This window comes from Trachurus trachurus (assembly GCF_905171665.1).
Source record: "Trachurus trachurus genome assembly, chromosome: 5".
NCBI lineage: Eukaryota > Metazoa > Chordata > Actinopteri > Carangiformes > Carangidae > Trachurus > Trachurus trachurus.
This window is the reverse complement of record NC_139896.1, coordinates 35089826-35113624: the sequence shown is the minus strand read 5'-3', so window position 1 is coordinate 35113624 and position 23799 is coordinate 35089826. Positions and strand designations below refer to the sequence as shown.

Sequence of the window (23799 nt, the reverse complement as noted above, 5' to 3'; positions counted from 1 at the left end):
AGCGGGGTCTTGATTTGCTGACACCCCACTGCCCCTTAAATTGTGTTCTCTTTGCTTTGCTGTGTGTATGTCATGTTTGTGATTTGTCAGGCAACAGCTTGAGGTTTGGCACGCTGGCCTGTGAAAGATAGTGGGTCAGAGCGCCGAGTCCCAGAGCCTCCCGGCTGTCACAGGCATCCAGTAAGCAGCTGACTACTCACAGGGGGCACTGCAGGAGCTCATGCTCCACTTTGTAGGAGCAGAGGCTTAGCCGAGCCAGACAGCCCCAGGTGAGACAGACTCTTTCTATCAACAGCCGAGCTTTCTAGCTCAAACAAAAAGAGCAGTGTTTGCTCGTCACAGTACACTATAGACTCACTGTGGAGTTTTTGTTGGAAGTGTCTCAGGGAGGGACTCTGACAGCCCTCAGAAAACAGAAACAGAACAGAGCAGTTTAACACAGGAAGAGAATCCAGACACAAAATGAGATGCTTGCCTGAGGAACTGGCTGAAAGCCTTGTAGTTGGTGATGGTTTTATAGTCGTCCTCGGTGAAGCCGTACTGAACGTCTTCGAGACCCCACTCCTGCATCAACTGGCCCGATGATTTAGGTTCCTGGGGAAACACGGATGAGAGGGAATCAACACATGTTACACGTTAAATGATGGTTAATAATGGAAATATTGATGTCAAATAAATCGTCCACACCACTTTCAGGGATGGATTCCATTTAAAATAGAACATATGGGGCTATTTCTGATCTGTAGGTCTTTGTTGTGGTGACTTTGGGCTTTAAATCTTTACTTTATTGTCGGACTGAAAAACGATTTAGGAAGTTGATAAACACCACATTTTTAGTTGACTTTGTACTTTCTTGTGCTTTGAACCTGTGTGTCCGGTGATACACAAATAACATTCTCTTTACTGAGGATTTATCAAAGTTAGGGTAGACAGTCAACAGTAAAAAGGTTCAAATGTATTTACTTGTTTAAATTCATGACATTTGTTTGTCAATTAACTACATGTCACTCGCTGCCCATCATTGCCTAAACCTGCAATGCAGCATTCATTTTTAGATCTAGGGTAATCTAATCTAGACAAATCTAATATCAGATTTTTTTTGCCCTTTTTCCCTCTGTAAAATATCCCTGGGATATGTGAACCACAGAATGAACTTCATCGTAATTATTAGATTATCATATCATGAGATGATTGGTTTAAAATGATCGGCACGACCCAGCTGAGAAGTTAGCCTCTTCATTTAAAGGGATAGTAGCTTTTTTTTTAAGTGGGGTTGTATGATCTACAAATAGCCCCTAAGTACTTTAATTGCAGTAGAAGACTCTCTGCACTCCTCCCGTTAGCAACGCCAGCCCATAGCCCTGCCCAGAGATTTACAACATACAGTGTTGTGAACAGACCCAAAGAATCGGCCTATGTTCACGGTCTAAAAGAGGTTTTACCTGAAAAAAAATACACAGTTCCATTGTTCGCTATAATATAATTTTTTCCAGCCACTCAAAGTGCAGGAAAAACGCAGTTTTTATTTGGACCTAACCAACTCACGTATCCCTCCGCCCAGGGTTAGCGCCCGCTGATCAGCAGTTGGTCAGCTCCTTTTTTCAGGTAAAACCTCTTTTAGGCCATGAAAATAGGCCGATTCTTTGGGTCCATTCACAACAATGTATGTTGTAAATCTGTGGGCAGGGCAATGGGCTGTCGTTGCTAACTGGAGGAGTGCAGAGAGTCTGCTACTGCAATTAAAGTACTTTGGGGCTATTTGTAGATCATACAACCCCACTTTAAAAAAAAATGCTACTATCCCTTTAAGATACAGAACAATAGTGGATCTATTTGAGATCTCTGTCAGCACTTCGCCTCCTGGACTAACTTACTTTCATGCTACCATCATCATCGTCGTCGTCATCCTCCTCCTCATCTCTCTTCTTCTTCCGGGGCTTCTTCTCCTTCTTCTCCTTGGGTTTCTTCTTCTTCTTCTTGGTGGGGCCGTACATGCTGCTCTCGCTCTCCGAGCCTATTTCAGGAAGTTCCCGTTCCTCCTCCACCTCCGAGGTCTCCTCCAGGTCGCTGTCAACTCTCGGCTGAATTCCTCCCTGGGGCATTTTGCAAAAGGACACACAAACATCATGCAAAAAAAAAGAACACCACTGTTAATCAGCAGCATGATATGAGCCTATATTAGAAGGTGTGTGGTTCAAACAGACAAAGAGGGTGTTTCAGATACACCTTCTCAGAACTCCAACTCCATTTTTACTGAATGAAAACTTCACCCTAGCAGTCTCCCTTTGATGTCGTCAGCAGCTCCTGCCAAACAGCTATTTTTATAAATGTAAACTGCTAGAATCCGGCGTTGGGACTTGCTTCAGCTACCTACCTCAGGACATGACTGGAGCTGACTGAAGCGCACATCAAAGCCACATTCCTGGATCATAACTAAATTTAAAGTCTGGATTCTACCGTCGTTGACACAACAGAAATCTGTCTGGTTAAGAGCTCTATCTTCTGAGAGTGAATTTCAAACATTAGTGATAAAAAATGGGAATAATTAAAACATGAAACTCAATGATAGGGCAAAGAAGCACAGCATTAATTTTTCCAGGGTTACGGATTAGAGCTCCCACAGAGACCACCCACACTAAAAACATAAGTTGTCAGTACACTATACAGCTTCTACTTGATGGCATTTGCATAAATAAAATGACCTCATTCCAAAGAGTCACTCTTTTGCTAATATTATAAACGCTCTGCTTATGATGCAATCTATACATAATATATATAACATATTATATATGATCATATGCTGAAGGGAGAGCCAGAACACCTCAGGTGATGCAGCCAATAGCAGCTCAGAGTTGATGTGTAGCCTGAGCTGCATCCTACCCATTTAAAATGAGACATCTGGAAGGCTATATGGATTTAACAGTTAACAGGTGTTGTTTATGTGATCAAGAGTGTTGCATACGAACAAATTCACTGGTGCGTGCTCGGTATGTGTGTGTGTGTGTGAGTGTAAGACAGCGGGAAGGAAAAGTATGTGGTGTTTTCTCTCATTATGCACCTTTCATGTGTGTGCAAGTGCGCATGTTAATTTTTCTGTGTATCTAGATATGTTTTTGGCCTGGTGTGTTTGTCTGTGTGGAGACGCATTTTTTTGTCGGTGGAGCTTTGCACATTTGCATGAATGCATGTGTGTGTACAGTACATGCGCACATCTATTATTTGTGTGTGTGTGCGTGAGTGAGATAATATTTGTCTTGAATATTTCTCTTTGTGTTCCTTTCCAAACGTTTTTTTTTTTTTGCATTTGTGCGTCTGTGTGTCTATGTGTCTATGTACAGTATGTATGCATCTGTGTGTGCACATGTGTGTTCACATGCTAAAAGGGTGAATTAGTGCACAACAGCTTTGTGCGCTGGCCGCTGCCTGTTGCTCAGCGGGCCTGTGTGGATTCACGGAGAGAGACTTGCAGGCGTTTTACTCTGTAGCGCAGTGGAAAGGCTCACGTTGCCGCAGCGCCCGCCAACCCTACCAGCAGCCTGGCTGTGTTGCCATGGTGACCAAATTTGAGCAGTGTCTGGCTCCAGCTCTCTTTCTCTCTTCTCTCCTAGTTTTCTCTCTCTCCTTTCCCATAGCTCACCCCCACACACACTATTCGCCTTCTTTTTCTCCCACTTTCTCTCTTTCACATCTCATACACACAACCCCCCCCCCCCCATCCCGCCCCCCCATTACATTATTTTCTCTCTCACCCTCTCTCTCTTAACTGCTCCCCCTTTCTTGTTCTTTCTTTCTATCCTGCCACTCACCCCACCACCACCACCACCACCACACACCCCACACATACCGCACACACATACTCTATCACAGTGGCAGCCAATGGAACGGTGCCATCCAATCAGACACGTTTGCATAACGAGCTTGTTATGCAGAGGCCTGTGGTTGCAGAGCTGGTGCTCCAGCACCCGTCTAGACAAATCTCATTTATGCATAAGAAGAAGGAGAGAGAGAGGGAGAGAGAGAGAGAGAGAGAGAGAGAGAGAGAGAGAGAGAGAGAGAGAGAGAGAGAGAGAGAGAGAGTAAATTGAAGATTGTGGATGGGGGATGGGAGTGGGGGTGGAGGTGGAGGAGGGAAAAGCAAAGAAGCAGAACCACTGTTGAGAGCAACTGCAAAGAGGTGGTGAAACTGTGCAACAACCTCACTGTGGCCCTGAGTTCAATGTTAGACACACATCATAGGACCGACGAGGACAGTGGCAGCAACAAAGAGGGTGTCTCTACTGTCAGAGGGAAGAAAATCAGATAAGTTCTGATAAAGTAATCAAATTAGACGCTTCCCCATAATGGCTCTGCCTCAGGGAGATTGCAGAGGATGCCACAGAAAATCCGAAATGAGCCACGAACTGGATATTCAATAAAAATCTAGTTCAATGACAAAAAAAATGCAGCTGTAAAAACGCTACATGGCTCCAAAACAACAGCCTCCACTTCCCCCAAAAAACCCAGCAACAGCTCTCTGTTGACTCATAATCCCTTGAGGGATATTGAACTTAAAAAAAACATGACAGAGGTTCATCTCAAAGTGACTGTATTTCAGCAAAATGTCTATTTAGGTTTTATTGTGGCCAAACATCAGCCTTTTCTTTTTCAAATAAAATGAGGTGCTTCCTGTTATCTCAGCCTTTCTCACTTGGGTAGGTTTTTTGAAAAGGAGGCAGATTGTCTACACAGTGGTTGTCTTTCCCTGGCAAATAGAGGAGGAAGGCGGTTTACCATTTCTCCCACCAGTAGCTCTGACCTGACACTGGGATGTGCCACTGACAGTCTCTGACCCCAATTGACTTTTGGCCCCTGTCTGACACCAACCTATGGGGAGTGATTGGAAGTGAATTACAGCAGCGGCGGCTCCTCAGTGGGAGGGCAAGAGGGAAAGAAATAATAGGAGGGGAGGCAGGGAGAGAGGGAAAGAAAGAAAGAAAGAAAGAAAGAAAGAAAGAAAGAAAGAAAGAAAGAAAGAAAGAAAGAAAGAAAGAAAGAAAGAAAGAAAGAGAAAAAAAGGGCTGGCGTGGCAGTAACAAAAGCAGCAGCATCACGATCAAGGCGAAGTGAGGTGATGCGTGAGGGATGAGAGCAGGAGGAGGAAGGAGGAGAATACAGAGCAGAGCCTGTGAGTGTGTGAGGGAGTCCCCCCCTCATTAGCTCAGTGAGACCCAGAGCTCAGTGTTTACCACAAGCAGCCAAAGGGCCGGGTGGCAGCCTGGCCAGCCAAGCTCCTCACAGCACTGCTGGCATCTCCACCCAGCAGAGGGGAACATCCTGGCTATGTCAGTGACACTGTTAAAGCCATCACCAGCATGGGCTGGAAACGCACTGGGAATACAGTGAATTCCTGTAATCACTGAATAAAAAAATATTATAGCTTCTGGGTTTGGCCACATTTTCTGGAATACGAGTGGATGGGAGTTATCTTAATTCAATGCCACCTTTTTTTTTGGCAAAGTTGCCTTAAAGATATAATATGTAGGGATTACCCCCCATCTAGCCGTGCGGTTGCATATCAGAACGTATTCTTGATGTTGCATTCAGGTGAAATGGGGCAGACGTCAGACAGACAACAGACGCTGCATGTAACAGGATAAACAAGCGTCTATGTAAACAAGTGGTCCACCAGCACGAGGCAAAACAATACAGGCGTGACAATATGTTGTCATGGTGATGTTGTATTGTTTACCTGACCCACGTTTTACCGTCTTTCTCTCGTCCAGTAAAATGACATCCGGTTGGTTTGCCGACAGCCGTCTGCCTGACTGCACCTGAATGCAACATCAGTGCCTCCGTCCTTCCTTTATGAAAGCAATATTTGATTTTTGATAATAAAAAGCCAAATAAGTTACATACTGGGGCTTTAAAGCTTCACTAATTAATATTATATAGCAACAATAAACCAAAATAAACGTTGTCACATAATAGGCTCTATGCCGAGGGTCACATGACCAAACCGGAAACCGGGTAACTCCACTTCCGCTTAGATTCTGACAAGCACAACGCGCGGTAAAAACAAATCAAACAGACCACAGTCAGCTACTTCTACGCGTTCTTTTGCTACAGGTAGTTATAACGTTATAGTCTCTTTTATGTTGTATGTAATGTATAATGTTTTTTATCGCTTTTATGTTTTATGTTTGAAAAATGTCGAGTAAAGACAGGGAAAAGAAGGTGAAGTGCTAGCAACCACAGCTTTTGCTGTGTTCCTGAATGCCCTATGTGGACCAAAGAAAGAAGTGGATTCACAATATTAAAAGAAAAAACTTAATAATAAAAAAGAGCACCACCGTCTGCAGCCGGCACTTCCTTCAGACGGACGTCATACAAGGAGGTTACAAGTTGTGTATTAAATGTGTTTTTTATGTTAACAATGGACATTGTTGAATAAACTTCATATTTCATTCCTTTGTGTAATCTTTTTTTCAAACTGGTAATTGCAAAGTATACAGAAATATAGAGAAGGCATTTTTTTTTAGAGCTTTTAACCTTTTTACCATGTCCACAAGATGTTTTTTACATTATAGGCTACATTACATATGAAGAAAATAAGCGGTGGAAGTCTTAATGTTTATTTCCATGTTGGAATAGCAGTGAACCGATGACAGGCTCATAAAAACAGATTAACTCAGCCAGTAATCAATCGTGAGAATTTGCAGGGAACAAGTAGTCTATAACCTGGCAGTAAGTTACAGACAGCGAGAGTTAGCATTAGCACAACTATTAACATTAAGCTTGTCCATTTTCGTGGTAGGAGCTTTAGATATGATTCGATGGACGTCGGACACGCTCAGATTGGGTAATTCCTGCAGGCATCGTGAATAAAAAAGTTGTTGTGCCATCCTGGGAAGAGCAACAACAAAATCGTGGAAAAATGAAGTGGGTTTGATTCGTTTTTACTGCGCGTTGTGCTTGTCAGAATCTCACCAAGTGGAGTTACCCGGTTTCCGGTTTGGTCATGTGACCCTCGGCATAGAGCCTATTATGAACAAAGATGCATTTTTGGTCAGCTGTGAGGTGATTGTTTTGATTTTCTGACCTGATCAATAATTTCGGTACTGATAAGATATTCTGCTCTACAGTATGCTTCCCTTCGCCTGGCAGCCAGATCAATCAGTGGGTTCATTTGCTCTCGCAGATGGGTCCTGGCCCCGCTCCCGTTCAGACACAAGGTCCTGATCCAGGTTGGACCAGTCACAACTATGCAACATGGGGAGGGTTCGATATGATGCCTAACAGAGCAGCATCACTAAAGCAGTTTTCTTAACAACCAAGATGGATGCTGCAGAGATGGAGAGGTTTGTTGAAACCGCTATTGCAACAGCACACTTTCTGCCCAGCACCACAAGACAAACAGACAACATATGGTGAGAATTAAGAGCTAATGAGCCAGATGTTTCATCAGAAGGAGGTGGAGACCAAAACAGAGCTGAGAGAGAGGAAAGTGAATGTTAAATATAACCAGGTATCAAGGTGGACAGAATAATGATTTACAACCAACTCAATCGTATTTTTCATGCTGCATTCACATGAAATTGGGCAGACGGCAGACGGACGACAGCCGCTGCACGTAACGGCATAAACAAGCCTCTATGTAAACAAGTGGTCCGTCAGCACGAGGCAAAACAATACACGTGACAATATGTTGTCATGGCGATGTGGTATTGTTTACCTGACCCACGTTTTACCGGCTTTCTCTGGACTCTGTGACTAAAATGACATCTGGTTTGTTAGCGACGGCCGTCTGCCTGACTGCAGGTGAATGCAGCATCAGTGTAACGCTCCATTCCTCCTCACTGCGTTACCGCGGTGACTTTTCACAGACGCCACCTCCACCTGAGCCGACAGCTCCGGTGTCTCCGCTGAGTTTCCGTGGTTTCCTACCGTCACGCTGCCACTGAACGTAAAAACATGGAGACACCACATGGCAGCAGCACCGAGCTTACCCGCTCCATGTAGATATGAATGATATGAACGGCTCATTCAGAGCTGAAAGGGACACTTCACTTTGTTGATGGGGGGGATTAGTGTTTTTGGTGTTTTTAGTACTTTTTGCAGCTGTTTTTTGTACTGTTTTGTCTTGTTGTGTAGCAGCACTGCCCTTTGTCCAAGACAAATCTCTACCATGGGAGACCAATAACTGACTTTGATTACTGAATAATGAAAAACATACTTGAACGAAATAATCGATTTTCGTGAATAGATAACAGAAGTTGCACAATGTCCCTTTAATGAACATAGAAATTATATTTCTGACTTAGTTTGAATACTTTGAAAACTACATTACCATTATGTCGTAATTGTGTTCAAAGTGGCTGCTGTTCAACAAAAGTATGGTTACCTTAAACTGCTAGTTGGAATCAGTGATGGAAATAAAACAAATCTGGTTGAGCTAAGTCACTAGTGTTCAAACGTCTGACCTGTTGTCTGGGTCTTGGAGACTAAAGGCTGGAGAATCTCTGATGTCAAAACTGCTCTGTCACAGCTCAGACTCCCAATGCTAGCTTGGCACTGACTCTGTACTTCTGACCTACAGTCCCTGCCATCAGCACCAGCACCACAGGCACAAATCTACACTCTAAACTGGCACTTGGTGCCCACAGCTTACACTGGCAATGACGGCAATGCTGCTGCCAACCTCCCCTAAGCCTGAGACAGTCCACTGCCTCTCATTTAGATTACAAAGGCAATCCAGCAGCCAAAACACACCTCTGATCCAATTGCAGAGACATCAAAAGAGCAATGGTTGAGAAACAGAGAATGTGGAGTACAACTTGAGCCAAAAGGCCTGACAAGCTGTCGTGTCCAAGGTCATGACAGATGGTGTGAACAGTGAGAATTACACATTACCTCCTTTTTCCTCTTCTTAACTTTGGGCATTTTTCCCTCTTTCATCTTTTTGGGCTTCTTCTTCTTTTGTTGTTTGAGCGAGTCATCGTCAGAAAAGAAGCTGTCGAGTGGTGTAAGAGGAACAGTGTTGCGCTCACCTTCATCATCCTCATCTGGAAACAGAGACAAAAACACATGAGCCAAAAGCACAAGACGCTACATCTTCAAATCAGTCTGATCCTGTGCAAACATTACATCCAAGAAATGAATTGACAAACATGTTGACAACTAATTAATCATCATTTATCAAAGAAACATGAAAAACATTTGTTGCCTCCAGCAGCTAAAATGAGAAGGTTTCATAAGATTGCACAATGAGGTCTGTTCGTCAGACAAAAGAAAGTCAGAAGACATCACCTTGGGTTTGGAAAATTGTGATGAGTTTTCTTTTCTACAATCTAAGAAATCAAAAAGGATTAAAAAAAAAAAAAAAAAAGATGAAACAATAATGAATTTAGTCATCAGTTGTCAGCCTAGCACACAGTGAAAAAGACAGTGAAGGGAAGAGGCAGCTGATGATAAATCGGTGTCAGGCCAACAGGAGCACTTGGCAAAATAAACCTCATAATCACACATCATTGAGTGTGGATCAACTTTATCCGTCAAAGCACAAATAGATGGAGTGCCTGCCCTGCTGCTAAATGGGAAGTCCCTGGAGGACCACTGAGGTATACTGAGCATAACTTCTGCCTTTAATGCTTGCTGGGACTAAAGCGACCTGCTGCTGTTTGTCAGCTGTACTGTCTCAGAGCTGCTGTGTACAAACGTGTTGACATGCTGAGCGCAGCAGACTCCACTGATGCCATAGCGGGTCACAGAGGAGTAAGTAAGGGGGAGAGAGACGGTCCGAAACAATACATCACTATAAAGAGACAACGAGGATGGGATGGATAGCTACACACAGGATGCAACCGCCCCGTAAAAAGCTTGACCCCATCTCACTTTCCCACTGAGTCTCTGATTGTCTTTTGTGTCTCTTTCATTCAGTCTATATATCTGCATGTCTCGCTCGTGCTCTTGCGTCTCACACAGACAGACTGGAGGGCATGAAATATGCAGCACATGTATCAGAGTCAATCAGCCAACACTCGCCCTGCAGTCTACCACTCCCCTGGGTAGCTGGAGTGAGAGATTGGGGAGGAGGGATTCCTGTGTAGTAGACACACAAGCCTCACCAACCACTTATCCTCTATTTAGCAAAGCTAGCAGGAGGTATCCCATGCACACACACAGACACACACACACACAGTATAGAACAGATCAGTGACTTCAAAGCTTTAATCAGTGGCACTGGCAGGCTCATTGTGGTTTTTTTCTGTCCACCAGATGAAATGTGTCACGCCTTCTTTAGTGCTAATTGGGGGAAACTTGTGCTTTTTATGCCCATTTTTTTTAATAGAGCTACTGTATGACTCACATTTATAACTGACACCATCTATCTATCTATCTATCTATCTATCTATCTATCTATCTATCTATCTATCTATCTATCTATCTATCTATCTATCTATCTATTTAGTGCTAATTGGGGGAAACTTGTGCTTTTTATGCCCATTTTTAAATAGAGCTGTGACTCTATCTATCTATCTATCTATCTATCTATCTATCTATCTATCTATCTATCTATCTATCTATCTATCTATCTATCTATCTATCTATCTATCTACTTTAGTGCTAATTGGGGGAAACTTGTGCTTTTTATGCCCATTTTTTTTAAATAGAGCTGTGACTCACATTTATAACTGACACCATCTATCTATCTATCTATCTATCTATCTATCTATCTATCTATCTATCTATCTATCTATCTATCTATCTATCTATCTATCTATCTATCTATCTATCTATCTATCTATCTATCTACTTCAGTGCTAATTGGGGGAAACTTGTGCTTTTTATGCCCATTTTTTTTAAATAGAGCTGTGACTCACATTTATAACCGACACCATCTATCTATCTATCTATCTATCTATCTATCTATCTATCTATCTATCTATCTATCTATCTATCTATCTATCTATCTATCTATCTATCTATCTATCTATCTGTCTGTCTATCTATCTATCTATCTATCTATCTATCTATCTATCTATCTATCTATCTATCTATCTATCTATCTATCTATCTATCTATCCTATATCTTGCTGCTTTGCCTGCTCTTTCTTTCTCTGGCAGACTCCTCTCCTTCTCAATAGAGCCTTGAGTACATGTATTCAGTGCCTCAAACAGGGAGCTCTTTCACGTCTCAGATGTATGTTAGCCGCCTGCCAGGAAACTTATGATGGCAGCGCAGCAAGCCTTACATCTCTTTTTAGATGCACAGATGATGACACAGATCAGATAGAGGATGGAGGATGGAGACAGCTCCGGATTACAGAGAGAAAGCACGGCCTTTCTCTCTATGAGTGAACTGACAGGTTGACCACACATCACTGATTAGACAGGCCAGATGACGCTGGACCCTGTGTCCTCTGTGCTGCTTCCTGTACAATAAATAACTCCATCTTGACAGTGATGAAGCTATGTTACTGATGTAAGGTTTAAGAATTCAATTACATGCATCTAATTCACTTTAGGCGTACAGGACTTGGCCATATTTAGCCATGATAGTATGTGACTGTCAGGGTTGTTGTGTTCACCACTCTGGGGCTGGATGCTTTGACTTTCCCAGATGTTCTATCCTACTGACAATGGTGATGCTCTGACTTCTGCTATAGTTATTGGTTCCCAATAACCAGATAGACTGATCAGAAATTACATATAGGCTTTATGCACAGCTCCACTACTTCCTGAACTTAAACAAGCTCCTTTATTTCCTGTCTTACTTACATTATTGGACAAACTGATTGGTCAGACGCACCTGGATTAATCAGTTTGTCCAATAATGTAAGACAGGGAAGAGTTCATTTGCAAAAGCAGATAACTCAGTTTTTAAAAAATTCTAGAATCTTCATTTTTCATTTTTTATTTACATAAGGTGATATCAGTCAAACCAAAGTTGAGTGACTTTGAGATGTAACAAAACAGACATATCTCAAAAAAATAAAGTTTTATTGAAAACAACACTATGCAAAGAATAATTACAAAGCCTCAGCTCATTTTTTTCAAAATGGCACTTATCTGCTTTTGCAAATGAACTCAATAAAGGAGCTTGTTTAAGTTCAGGAAGTAGTGGAGCTGTGCATAAAGCCTATTCATCATTGTTTATAACATAATCTATCAATGTCTTCCTTAGGTACAATTTCTGGTGTGTGCTCATTATCAAATGTCGTGTTAACAATTTTTCTTTAACATCCTCCCAAATCTACAAAATGTTAGCATTTTCTTTGTAAGTATGTTAGCATGCTGATGTTAACATTTCAGTTAAAAGCATCACTGTGCCTAAAGTGCACTGAGCCACCAGCATGGAAGACTCTTGGAGACATTAGTCTCAATTAAAAGAAAAATCCAAGCAAAAATATTGAACAAATGGTCAGTCGGTAATGGGTCGTATTTTTTAAGAGGGTGTAACAGCCATGCAACTGATTGAAAAAAATGGTCGGTGTTTAAACCTGCATTGCCTTATAATCCTAACCTTGCCTCCAGTAAATGGCCTGTGAAGTCCCCAAGGGGAAAGCCATCAGGGGAAAGATATCTTTCTGCTTGGTGAGTGAACCAGGCGGTGCCAGGTGTTGGAGAGGGGGGGTGGGGGGTCGCTCAGTCATGTGGCACAGAGAGGTCTGGCACCAGATACCGTTAGAAAGAGGACCAAAGCTCTGCTTGGCAAACAGGCCGTCTGTAAAGTGTGGACGGATGGCACAGACACAGTTCTGACCTTCCTGCAAGGGCTTGGCCATCGGACTGACCCATTAGAAGGGAGATTCATGAGCGACTCCCAAGTGAGGAAGCTAGAGTTTACTGGAAAGCACATTAGCCCTTTGTCTGTTGGCCCCTGTGTGGAAATACCCACTTAATGTTGCCCGGCATTGCTTGCCACAAAGGAGGCAAGACAGAGCCAAAGGGTTTCCTTTCTTCACTGATTAAGTGCTTGTAGCTCAGGCCTCAAACGCCTTCACACCAAGATACCCATAGACTATTATTAGAAAATGTAATCATCAAAGTGATTGAAGGATAAAGCCCAAATGGCATCATTAAAATCATATCTGTTATAGACAATATATGCACAAGATCAGGATGTGTGCAATATAAAGTAGATATAAAACAGAAAAGGCATCTTTTGTGCTTGGGCTGCGTGCACGCGCAGCAGGAAAAAATGGTGTCAACTTTCACAATGAGGGATCCAAAAATAGACCCCTTTCCAATTGGGGATAACATTTGTAGGCACACAAAAGCCCATTATAATCTTTCAATTTTAGGGAAGAACAAAACAATTAAAACAGAAAACACAATGGAACAATCTGTGACAGTGTAAGCACCCAGAGTGAAACAAAGGGAATTAGGACACTTTATGTGCCACAGCAAATAAAAGCTGTGATAGGATAACATTCAGGGGTCTGAAGTTCCCCTAGGATGTGCTTCTGCATTGTTGGGTTTTAATTGCATGGAAGCATCTTGATGCCGGGACCAAAATCTGATCTGGATTCCTGACCTTGTCTGTCACTTTGATGTGTGATGATGGAGGTGGTAAACTGCTGTGGAAAGTGCTTCTTGTTTGGGTGGGTTTGTATCACTTCATGGCGGTGAGTGATGTGATATCAAATAAAAACACAGCAACTAACAATGTTATATTGTCTAAATAGCAAAGATATCTTGGTTTATCAACAAAAGCCGTCATTTAGGCGTAATAAATATAAATCATTATGTCGGATTTTCATTGAATTCACCTGCCACTGCATCATCACGTTATATAGTTACACAAATAGGATTATAGCCAACAACATAATACAAAATCATATCCACATACATATTGCAATTTTAAGTTACTAAACTGGATTACCACTCACATACTTTCACTCACCTGCCATAATCAATTGCACCCTTCCTTCCTCATACATGTTTAACCAACCCCCTGGGTTATTGGGGACACGCATCAGTGCTCGTGTTCTCCCTTGGGCTATGGCTGGCAGTCACAGATGATGCTTCAACTGCTCCACACTTCTCTCTCTTTCTCCCCTTCCCTCTCTTTGTCTGTCTTTTTCCCTCCCTGGTGCACACCTCCACACAGAAGCTTACAAGAGTTCATCTGGTTTATCAAAAATATTGTTTGTAAAAAAAATAATAAAAAAAAATAAAGAAAACAATATATGCATGGCATTGTCACAAATAACGTGCGGATAATGCAGCCTATATGTGACAGGCTTTCTCTAAAACCTGTCCCTTCAGTAGAAAATCACATTTTAGAAACAGAAAAGAACGATGATATTAACCGACAGTAATTGATTTATAGAAAGTACGTCGACTGTAAAGGTTGAAGACCTTCAAAAATGGAAGGAAAAAAATTGTAGAAAAAAAAGCACCATGGCAACTCCACTCCATGACAATTACTCATGAATGCAGTTAACACCTGGGCACCACATTACTAAACCAAGCCACTGTGATTCTTCATCATTTATCCACTGCACTGCGTTTACGACTTATTATGTAGCCTATCCCAAACCAGAATGCATCTTTATCTTCAGTATGAACTGGGACACTCACTATGTATTCTATGTAATGCTGCCTGCAACATATAACAGACCTTCATGCGTTGGATTTTCATGCAGCCACACAACTTGTCATGAAATATTTTGTTATAACCAAGAAACTTTTCCACATCCAAAGTGAAATAGAGGACAGAGCGGCATCTTTCAAGTCATGCCCTTGACATCAAAGCATGAAATAAGTCAATGCCCGAAGCGAGCTGCAGGGGTAGATAAAAATAATAATAATAAATATGTAAATATGTCAATCTATTGGCAGCACTGGACCAAGTCACACAACACAGTGTGCCTGCCTTGCCTTTTCTGTGTGTATTTCCCACCCGGTGCAAGTGCAACAGAGGGGAGCATCAACCCCTAACACCTTGGACCAGGAAACAGATTGATCTATAGATGAACATGGAACTGGCTCCAGGCTGCACATGACAGACATCACAGTTAGCAGTTACAGCATGTGTCATGTAGACATGACGGCTGTGGCCCACTGCTAATCCCACTGCTGCTTTATCCAGAGGAGAGAACCATCATGCAGCAGTCATGATATGTTAACTTCACACTGTTAGAAAAGCATCACTTAGACCACATGACACTCGACTGGGATTCCCCTAACTCAGGTGTGTTATCTGTCTCCCCAGGTACACAGAGGACACCTGCCAAAAAACTCTGACAAACTTATGACCCAGGAGAAAACAAATGTGCACAATTTGGCCAGTGGGTCTGTACAGTCTCTACAGATCAGAGTAATTAACCAATCTTGATTTCTAAGGAGAGAAATTGACATATGCACTGATGGTTCATTGCCAGAGTGGCAGACAGATTAATTGTCCATCCAGAGGAAATATTACCCAGAACTGGCTTGTGTGAAACCACCATGTGAACTCAATGAGCTGCATGTGGAGCACGGTGGTGAAGGGATGATGGTGGTAACCCAACCATGGCCATAAACGAGCGACCAGGACCAGGGGCTCTACTGACTGACTTGATAAAGACTGTTTACTGTAGCCTTTACACGTGGCTTTCACACCTCTGCGGCCATGCAGTGCAATAGGAAAAAAAAAAAAGATGGAAAGTTGGAGCAGTCTCCACATCACGAGTGGAAACAGCAGCGCATCTTCTACAAAATGAACACGGATGTTGTCACTGTAGCCTATTTCTACTTAAAAGCATATGCACGCATTAAACCGAGAAGCACGGAAAAGCCATCAGAGCACAGTGGGGCTGACACAGCACCGAATCCAACTGTCACGGCTTTAAAACAGCTCCCTGACCCCAAAACTTGTGTCTTTGGACTTGCATCAAAGCCTTTCACTTGTACACGCATGCAGCCGGCGAGAGGGGAAAAAATTAAAAAATTAAAAAAAACAAAACAGCCCACAGAAACCATGCAGCAGGGTTTTCATCTTGCCCCCCCAAAATCAGGCTGGATGAGAGGATAGCCGGAGGCAAATCCACTAAATCTGTTCCCACCTTAAAGACACTAGGTCGTGCAAGGAAAAAAAAAACATAATAGCATGACTGTGCTTATTGCACCCCACCCCTCCTCCTCCTCTCTGGTCTCAGGAACGCAGGACAAGCCCTTTTCCCCGCATTCAAGGCGTAGCGGCGCAAAAATAATCTGAAGGACACCCCGCCTCCCCCCTTTCCCTCACCTGGCATATCGTCTTCAAAATCCATGTCGTCTTGTCCCTCGTCTTCATTACTCAGCGACCCCGGCATCTTTATCTCATAGCCCCCAAACCCCTTTTAGGCTGAGAATACTGAAAGTTAACCCTCCAGACGCCGCAGCCCAGTCTCTTTCTTCACCCAAAAAAGAAATGTATTCGTCGCTGAGTTAATTTTTTTTTTTTAATTTTTTTTTCTCGCAGTGAATCTCGGGCTTTCTCTCCAGGATTATAATAATTAAAAAAAAAAAATTAAAAACATTTTTTTTTTCCACTGATCTCTATCCAGGTCTTCCAGTCTGAAAAATAAGAAAGACAAAAATGGAACACACATGCCCAGATTGTGACGTCTGGTCTGTTGCCATGACGATGCATCCCATAATTTCACCCACAACTAGTTAGTCATGCTCTCCTAGTTACCACTTTCTACTAGTAGTGTGCGAGGAGACACGCACCGTGCGGCATCGCCATGTGCCGCTAATAGGCGGATACTCTCCCGCGCCTGTCGCTGCCCCTTTTCTTTAGGAAGTCCAGAGAATAGAGACACAAACTTCTGCTGCTGCTGCTCTCCGCTCAGCTGCCTCTCTCCACTCACCTTTACTCCACATATCAGCTCTTGTCTGTGTGGGGGGGCATGAAAACAAGGCTTTGTGCTCAAATAAGTGATAGTATTTATGTCAATTATTGTTTTCTGGGCTAATTCTCACTTTTAATTAACGTCTGAGACCTGAGGCAGAAATAAATACACATCCAAATAAAAGTGTTTCTTAATTTTAAAACAAACTTTGGCTTTTCCTTTACTTTTTTTAAGAAAAAAAAAAACCCATGACAATAAATAAATAAAATCCCCACACAAGTGCAGCGTAATGACTGCATGCTGAGAGGAGTCCTGGCTGCCCGTGGTCCAACTGTTGTCAAGGTTACCACAGCTGTAACACAGGATGCCCCACAGAGAGCTCACCAGAGAGCGTGGCTTTCAGCTTCACTTACTGGGTATTAAAATATACAAATCGAGGGCTGGAAGTGCACATGCTGCAGAGGAGGCTTCATTCTGACCATTTTATATAATTATAGCCTATTTATTATTTATATTCAGCTTTAATAGTTTTGCTCATCTCTTTTTTTTCAGCTATTAGCATGGTGCACTTGGCTGCAGTTTCATTTCATTTTCATGCAATCAGCTTTGTTGATGCCAATTTCTGCACAAAGGGCTCAAAAGGAAAATCAATTTCTAAAAGGTGATTATTTTTTAAATGAATAGTTTAAAAGTACTAATATTTGACCACTCTTTTTACACATCTAAATTTTGGGGAAAAAAAAAAGAAGAAAGAAAGAAAAAAAACACACAATTACAAGGCTCTGGTATGGGATGCCCACAAATCAAAATTAACCCAAAATGTTAAAAACAACCACAAAAGATAGACACTTGTGTTTCTTCTCTTTAGAAAACTTTATTCAAAGTGGTGTCAGGTTTAATCTTCCTCTTCTTCCTCCTCATCCTGGTTGATCTGGAAGTAGCGCAGCTCATAGCTCTCCTTGGTGTTGGCCACAACCCGCAGCCAGTCCCTGAGGTTGTTCTTTTTCAGATATTTCTTGGTGAGATATTTCAGGTACCTAACACAGAGGGGGAGAGGGAGGACAAATGGCATAAACCTTTTAGTGTATAATAGGCAAATCATTTCCATTAACATATTCATTGTGAACCTGCTCTCAGGACTGTTTTGCACAATCTTGCTTTCTCGGTTTTTGTTTAGTTTCTTAAAAGCAGAAGTAAGCGATCCGGTCGTTTTGGCTAATGCTGCGTTCCAGGCAGGCTTTTGAAACCGTAAATTACAGCTTCAAGTCACAACTTACGACTTTGTAGCGTTCCAGGCAACCCACTCGTGTTTTTCCGACCTGTTTTACCTGTGAAAGTCACTATAACGGCCACTCGTAACTTCCGACCCGTGAACTCGTACCAGATCGAACTGGTACGACTTCACAGGTCGGAAAAACACGAGTTACGGGCTGCCTTGAACGCACCATAACGTCTTGTCAGCTGATGGAGTTAGCAGCCCCCGCCCTCGTCATGGATCTATTGGTCCTCGTCCCTACGTCACCACATTCACACGCATCCCTTGGCTGCACACACAGCCCTGCATGCCGTTCTCTCTCCTCATTGGATAAAAATTGTAGGATAAGAGAAAAGTTTTCTCCTGGGCTCAGAGCAGAGTGACTGACAGACCCGTGTTTCGGTCCAAACACTCTATGTAAGTGATTGCTGTCGGAAGATATAACAATTTAAGACTTATATTAACACAAAAATATCGCTTACTTCTGCTTTAACATGGCTGAATAAACAGGCAAGTGTTTAAAAGATCAAACATATGACTATTTAATGTAATTAGTTTGACCTTAAAAGCACTAAATGTTTTTTTTTTTTATTCAACTTGTCTGTCACTAAATTCTGTTAATTTCATGACAAATCACAATACAGTGTGATTGCACACATAACTGCATACACTAATCCCAACACATCATCATGTTGTTACCTTTCCCACTGGTCATATGTAGTGCTCCATTTAAGAACAAAAATGGTCGAGACACCCTCTGCTGGTGGTGTCCTTTACTCAGTCTCACTGTGTATCTGTGCTTATTTTCTTCTTTTTTTTTTAAATGAGTTTATGCAAATAAATAATTTCAAATGCATAAATCTAGAGGTGATTCTGACCTATTTTTTTTCATTCCCACAACCTGCCTCCAGTCACTTCAGGAGTATTGCTGAATTCACATCTTCTCTTTACTTCTATGACACTAAAATCTAAAACCCCTACTAGTGTATTTGTTTACAGTCAGTCGGGACACTGTAAATCCTTATTCTATGACCTGCCTCAGCAATCCACTGAATGGTTTCAAATTGTTAGAAATGACTGTAGGGTCCTCACAAGAACTAGGAAACATGATTTCTCTTTTCTCCCAAAACTTTGGAACAACCTCCCAAGATAAATAAGCAGGTCAGCTTTTAATTGGTTTTTACTTTCTTAATGCTTTTTAGTGTCTCCTAAACATGTCCATCTTCTCGTTTTTATCCTCACTCATGTCTGCCCCTTTGTGAACCTAAAATTCTGAGTTCTATACAGATTAAGTTAATTGGCTGTGTTATCATCATTGTTACTATTATTAAGAGCAGAGCCATTGTTAAGGTTATTAAGGTTATCGTGCCACCTCCATCGTTCCTACATTATGTTGAACTCATTTGAAAAAAACTTCACACGTTATAGGTATGCTTGTACAATCTAGTATCTCGCCGTCCTAACCCTAACCCTGACATCAAGTCTTCTTTCATGATGTCTAATTTCTCCTGATACAGTCACAGTGGTGTTAATTCAAACCTTTGTTTCAGCACATAGGTTATTTGTGTCGTGCTGGACTGCATTATACTAACAAGTGTTTCTAATACTCTGCCCCTCTCATCTGTACAATAAATATGGAGGACAAAACATCAGAAACACATTTAAATATGATGTACACCATCACATTTAATTATGACCTCACTAATAAACCTTTGACTGAATTACACATTTCAGAGAACTGAACAAAAATTGGAAATTATACACTTGGCAATGGTTGAATTTATAGTAGAGCTATCGTATTGTGGAACAGATTTTAGAGGCCACACAGTGCGTGGACTGTTTAAAGTGATGCTCTGGGTAGGGATCGCTACAGATCATTATCAGCCCGTTATTGGCTGATAATTATCGGGCAAAATTTACAGCTAAGTCATCTTTACTCACTACATCTTAGCCTTTCTTAAACGCAGGTGTAGGTGTAGATATTTATCGGTTATCGGTATGGGTGGCAAAAAAGAGTCATGGCGTATCCCTAGCTTTAGGTACCACAAACAAAACTCCACTCCTTTTGCACTGGGCTAATGGCACAGACCTTAGCAGCAGGAGAGCAAAACAAACTGTGTGGCTGGATACCACTATGAATATTTGACTGAACTACCCTTTAAATATGGAAACACAACAAGACACAAGAAAATATTGGAAACTTTAAGGACACTGTCTGTACAAGTTAACTAAGATAGAGAAGATGAAGATAAAGATTCAACATTGACACTCTGATTTCAGCGGTTGTGTCTGAAATCACTCACTACTCACTATAGTGACTACGCCATTTTGTAGTGGTGTCTGAAAGTTAAGTGATTATTAATGTTCACTTTATAGTGCACTCATTGTATCCCACAATTCACCGTGAAATGTAACAATCCGATGGTCACTAACCAAAGCAGGATATCCCATCATGCATTGCGGTCATGGATCGCCATTACGATCGCGGTCAGCATTGATCTGGAACCTTTTAATTACACAACGTAGTCCAACTATTTGGAAATTAATGTGGCCAAAACAAAAGAACTCATAATACAAACAAAGGGAGTTACTAATGTCATCCCTGTTGCTCCCGACAACCAGACTGTGGAGGTCGGAGATCAATTTAAGTATCTGGGCCCAATCATTGATCACGCCTGGAGCTTCAATGAGAACTCAAAGTGTTTTTAAGAGAGCAAACCAGCCACTGTTTTTAATCAGGAAACTAATGAGAGGTGTAAGTCGACATATACTGGAAATGACATACAGAGGCCTTGTTGAAAGTATTTTGCAGTTTAATATAGCTGCCTGGTATGGCAACCTGAAGGTGCAGCAAAAAAAAAAAGGAAGCTTTCCTCTATAGTAAATATTGCTGGGAAGCTGGTCAGTAAGCAACGACGACACCGCAGTTGTCAGGATGGCCAGACAGATATCTGAGGATGTTACACATCCCTTAAACTCAGAGTTCAAACTGCTCCCATCCGACCGAAGATTCAGAGTTCCCAGGATGAACCGGGAAATTTTTAAGAAATCCTTTATTCCACAGGCCATACAAGCTCTGGCTGTTCTATCTGCTGTTGTTGTTGTCTATGCCTGTTTTGCACAACATTTCAGTTTGTTTCTTGTTTCCATGTCTTTTATGTGTATGCTGTGGAGTGCTTTGATTGTTTTATGCTTTGTTGTCTTGGAGAGGCCGAAGACAAATTTCCACTACGGTGGACAATAAAGTCTTTCTATCTATCTATCTATCTATCTATCTATCTATCTATCTATAATTAACTGTGCGGCGGAGTAGTGTCCGTATTAAGTGTTTTTTCATTTGACCAGTGAGTCCACTATATAGTCCTCTATACTGAATTCCCTATAGGGAGTAATAGATGAGTGAGTGATTTCGGACACAGCCAGGGTTTCTGTAGAGAATTTCTCATATCACAGAGAATGTGCAGATGACACTGTGTACAGGTTGGAAGGAATGCCAATTTTCAAGGCTATGAATTCTGCATTATACATCTCGACACGATCACGACAGCTGCCTGTACAGATGTCAGAGATAAACTCCTATGAATATGTGCTGCTTATGTAATTATGTTATCACCTTGTAACAGAATAATGAAGTACAGCTCCACCTGGTGATTTAGTGCTCTCTGATAAAAGTTCTGTAGTGGCTAATAGACCTTATCCAGACACTACAGGATTAAATCCCACCAATATCCATATGACTGACCACATCAGACCATTAACGTATGCATGATTCAGTACTGAGGTGTGCTTACTTCACAGCCCTTACCCTAAATAGAAAACAAGCTCAAAAAACACCAACAACGCTGTAATCAAAACCACATTTCACACACCGATGCTGCAACTCATCCTACAGAATAGTTGCTCCACGTATTAAAGGAACAATAATCAGCAGTCAGCCTGCTTCTTCAGAGGCTACGTGGTTAACCTCAAACCTTTTACATCCTCATTTAAAGTCTGCAGTGGCGAGCACTCAAAGGGCATTTTGGTATCACCACAATGTGTCATACAGCAAATAAAGCTGGATTTGTTTGGTGCTCTCTCAATTTGTCAAATGCTCGTTACATAACTATTATTGAAATGACAACATTAAATGAGAAATCACACAGACAGATATTACATTTTTTTCAGGAGGATGTTGCATTCTCTTCTCTCTCACACAAACATAAATTTGATTTCTAAGTAGCCCTAACATTTGTCCAAACAACTCTTCAAATAAAACATATCCATGTTTGTCTCTGGTAGGATGCACGGCACGGCACAGTGAAGTGGTTGACAATCTCTAGCAGTTTGTATCCGACTGTGACGTGCCACATATTATTTCCATCAACCAGTAACATGTCATACCTCTTGGAGAAGGGAACTTCGGAGTTCACAGCAATTTTGCTCTTGCTCCTCTCAATAGACACGACACCACCACCGAGGTTTCCAGCTTTGCCGTTCACCTTGATGCGCTCCTGGAGGAACTGCTCCTGTAGGTGCAGAGGACACAGCCAGTCAGACAGCTGCTCACCAATACTATACACATTTAGTACAATAGAATAGAGAATCCCCAAGCAAAGGTGTTATGCATAGATGCCAGTTTCTACTCAGACCCGAGAGGTGATATGCTGCAGTGAATATCTTGTTCATTTCCATTCAAAACCACAGGAGATTAATGCCACTGAACTCACTGTTAAAAAAACCCATCACCACTGACTGTGGACTGATCCCACTGCTGTGACAGCAGTGATCCAACCCAACAGCTGCTGCTGTAAGCAGTACTATTTAACAATATGTCACTTGTATCTAAACTGCTACTCACAAAGTTGGCAGCATCCATGATGCCATCTTCAACAGGGTGAGTGCAGTCCAGTGTGAACTTCAGGATCTGCTTCTTCCTCTTTCCACCCTGCTTCTTGACCACCTGCTTTTTCTGGAACATACATAAAGGTTAGTCACACATACATATATCATGTAACACAAATAACTCTCCAACACAGCCTCTGGAACAACTTATGTCATTTGAAAACCACGTTCAAATACCCGGCACGGCTAGCTAGCTGCCTCTGAATCTTTTTTTAGCCAACAACATTTCGCGACACATCTTTCACGTTAACTACTGCTAGCTAGAATTAGCACCAACAGTTAGCCCAACGTGGTGTCCGCCGACACAGCCGTAACAAACCCACATGACTGTCTTAAAGTGCGGACGACACACAGACTAATCACATACTACGTACACTACCGTGGGAGCAAAACACAGGCTGGAATATAAGGGCTGTGTGTAGTTTATTTGATCTTTTCACTACTCACAATCGGGGCCATGGTTGACACATTCAGCAAAAAGGAAGGGGAGAGGGTGCGCAGGAAGTATAATACCCGGCCGCACAATCGATCGCTCCGCTCTCATCGAGTTATCTGGGATTGATTAAGGAATTGATATGAGGTACTATAATTAGCCTAACACTAGAGCTACGTATGTTAAATATAAGAAACTAAATATATTTCTTAAATAACAAACATGATTATTATCTCCTATTTTATCAATTATACCATATGCTAGCTATCGACATGTTCACTGCCCACTGCTGTCAGTAATTTATCAACAATGGTAGGTGAGCTAGTTTTAGCCAAATGTACAAAAATTAGCTGCGTATGTATTTATTCCTAAGAGCATTCTGCTTAATTCAGTAATAACATCACAACTGTAATATCAGCAAAACA

The 23799-nt window shown here is 41.9% G+C and overlaps 2 protein-coding genes across 2 annotated transcripts in view; both read right to left on the bottom strand.

Annotated features, from left to right (window-relative positions):
- The window catches only part of chd5 (chromodomain helicase DNA binding protein 5), a gene marked incomplete at both ends in the record, with an annotated part of 53400 nt that extends 36795 nt beyond the window's left edge, over positions 1–16605 (bottom strand). Inside the window, 5 exons of the mRNA XM_083971031.1 lie at positions 476–594; positions 1875–2093; positions 8890–9041; positions 16214–16298; positions 16558–16605. Of these exons, the coding sequence (XP_083827157.1) occupies positions 476–594; positions 1875–2093; positions 8890–9041; positions 16214–16298; positions 16558–16605 (623 nt within the window). The remainder of the gene's footprint in view (positions 1–475; positions 595–1874; positions 2094–8889; positions 9042–16213; positions 16299–16557) is intronic.
- Positions 16606–17651: 1046 nt separating this feature from the next.
- On the bottom strand, positions 17652–23497 carry rpl22 (ribosomal protein L22). The gene is made up of 4 exons (XM_083971653.1): positions 23389–23497; positions 22898–23008; positions 22441–22565; positions 17652–17839 (listed from the first exon to the last, which is right to left on the bottom strand). The coding sequence occupies exons 1-4, from the start codon at positions 23398–23400 to the stop codon at positions 17698–17700; spliced, it is 390 nt and encodes a 129-aa protein (XP_083827779.1). The 5' UTR covers positions 23401–23497; the 3' UTR covers positions 17652–17697.
- Between the last annotated feature and the right edge of the window lie 302 nt (positions 23498–23799).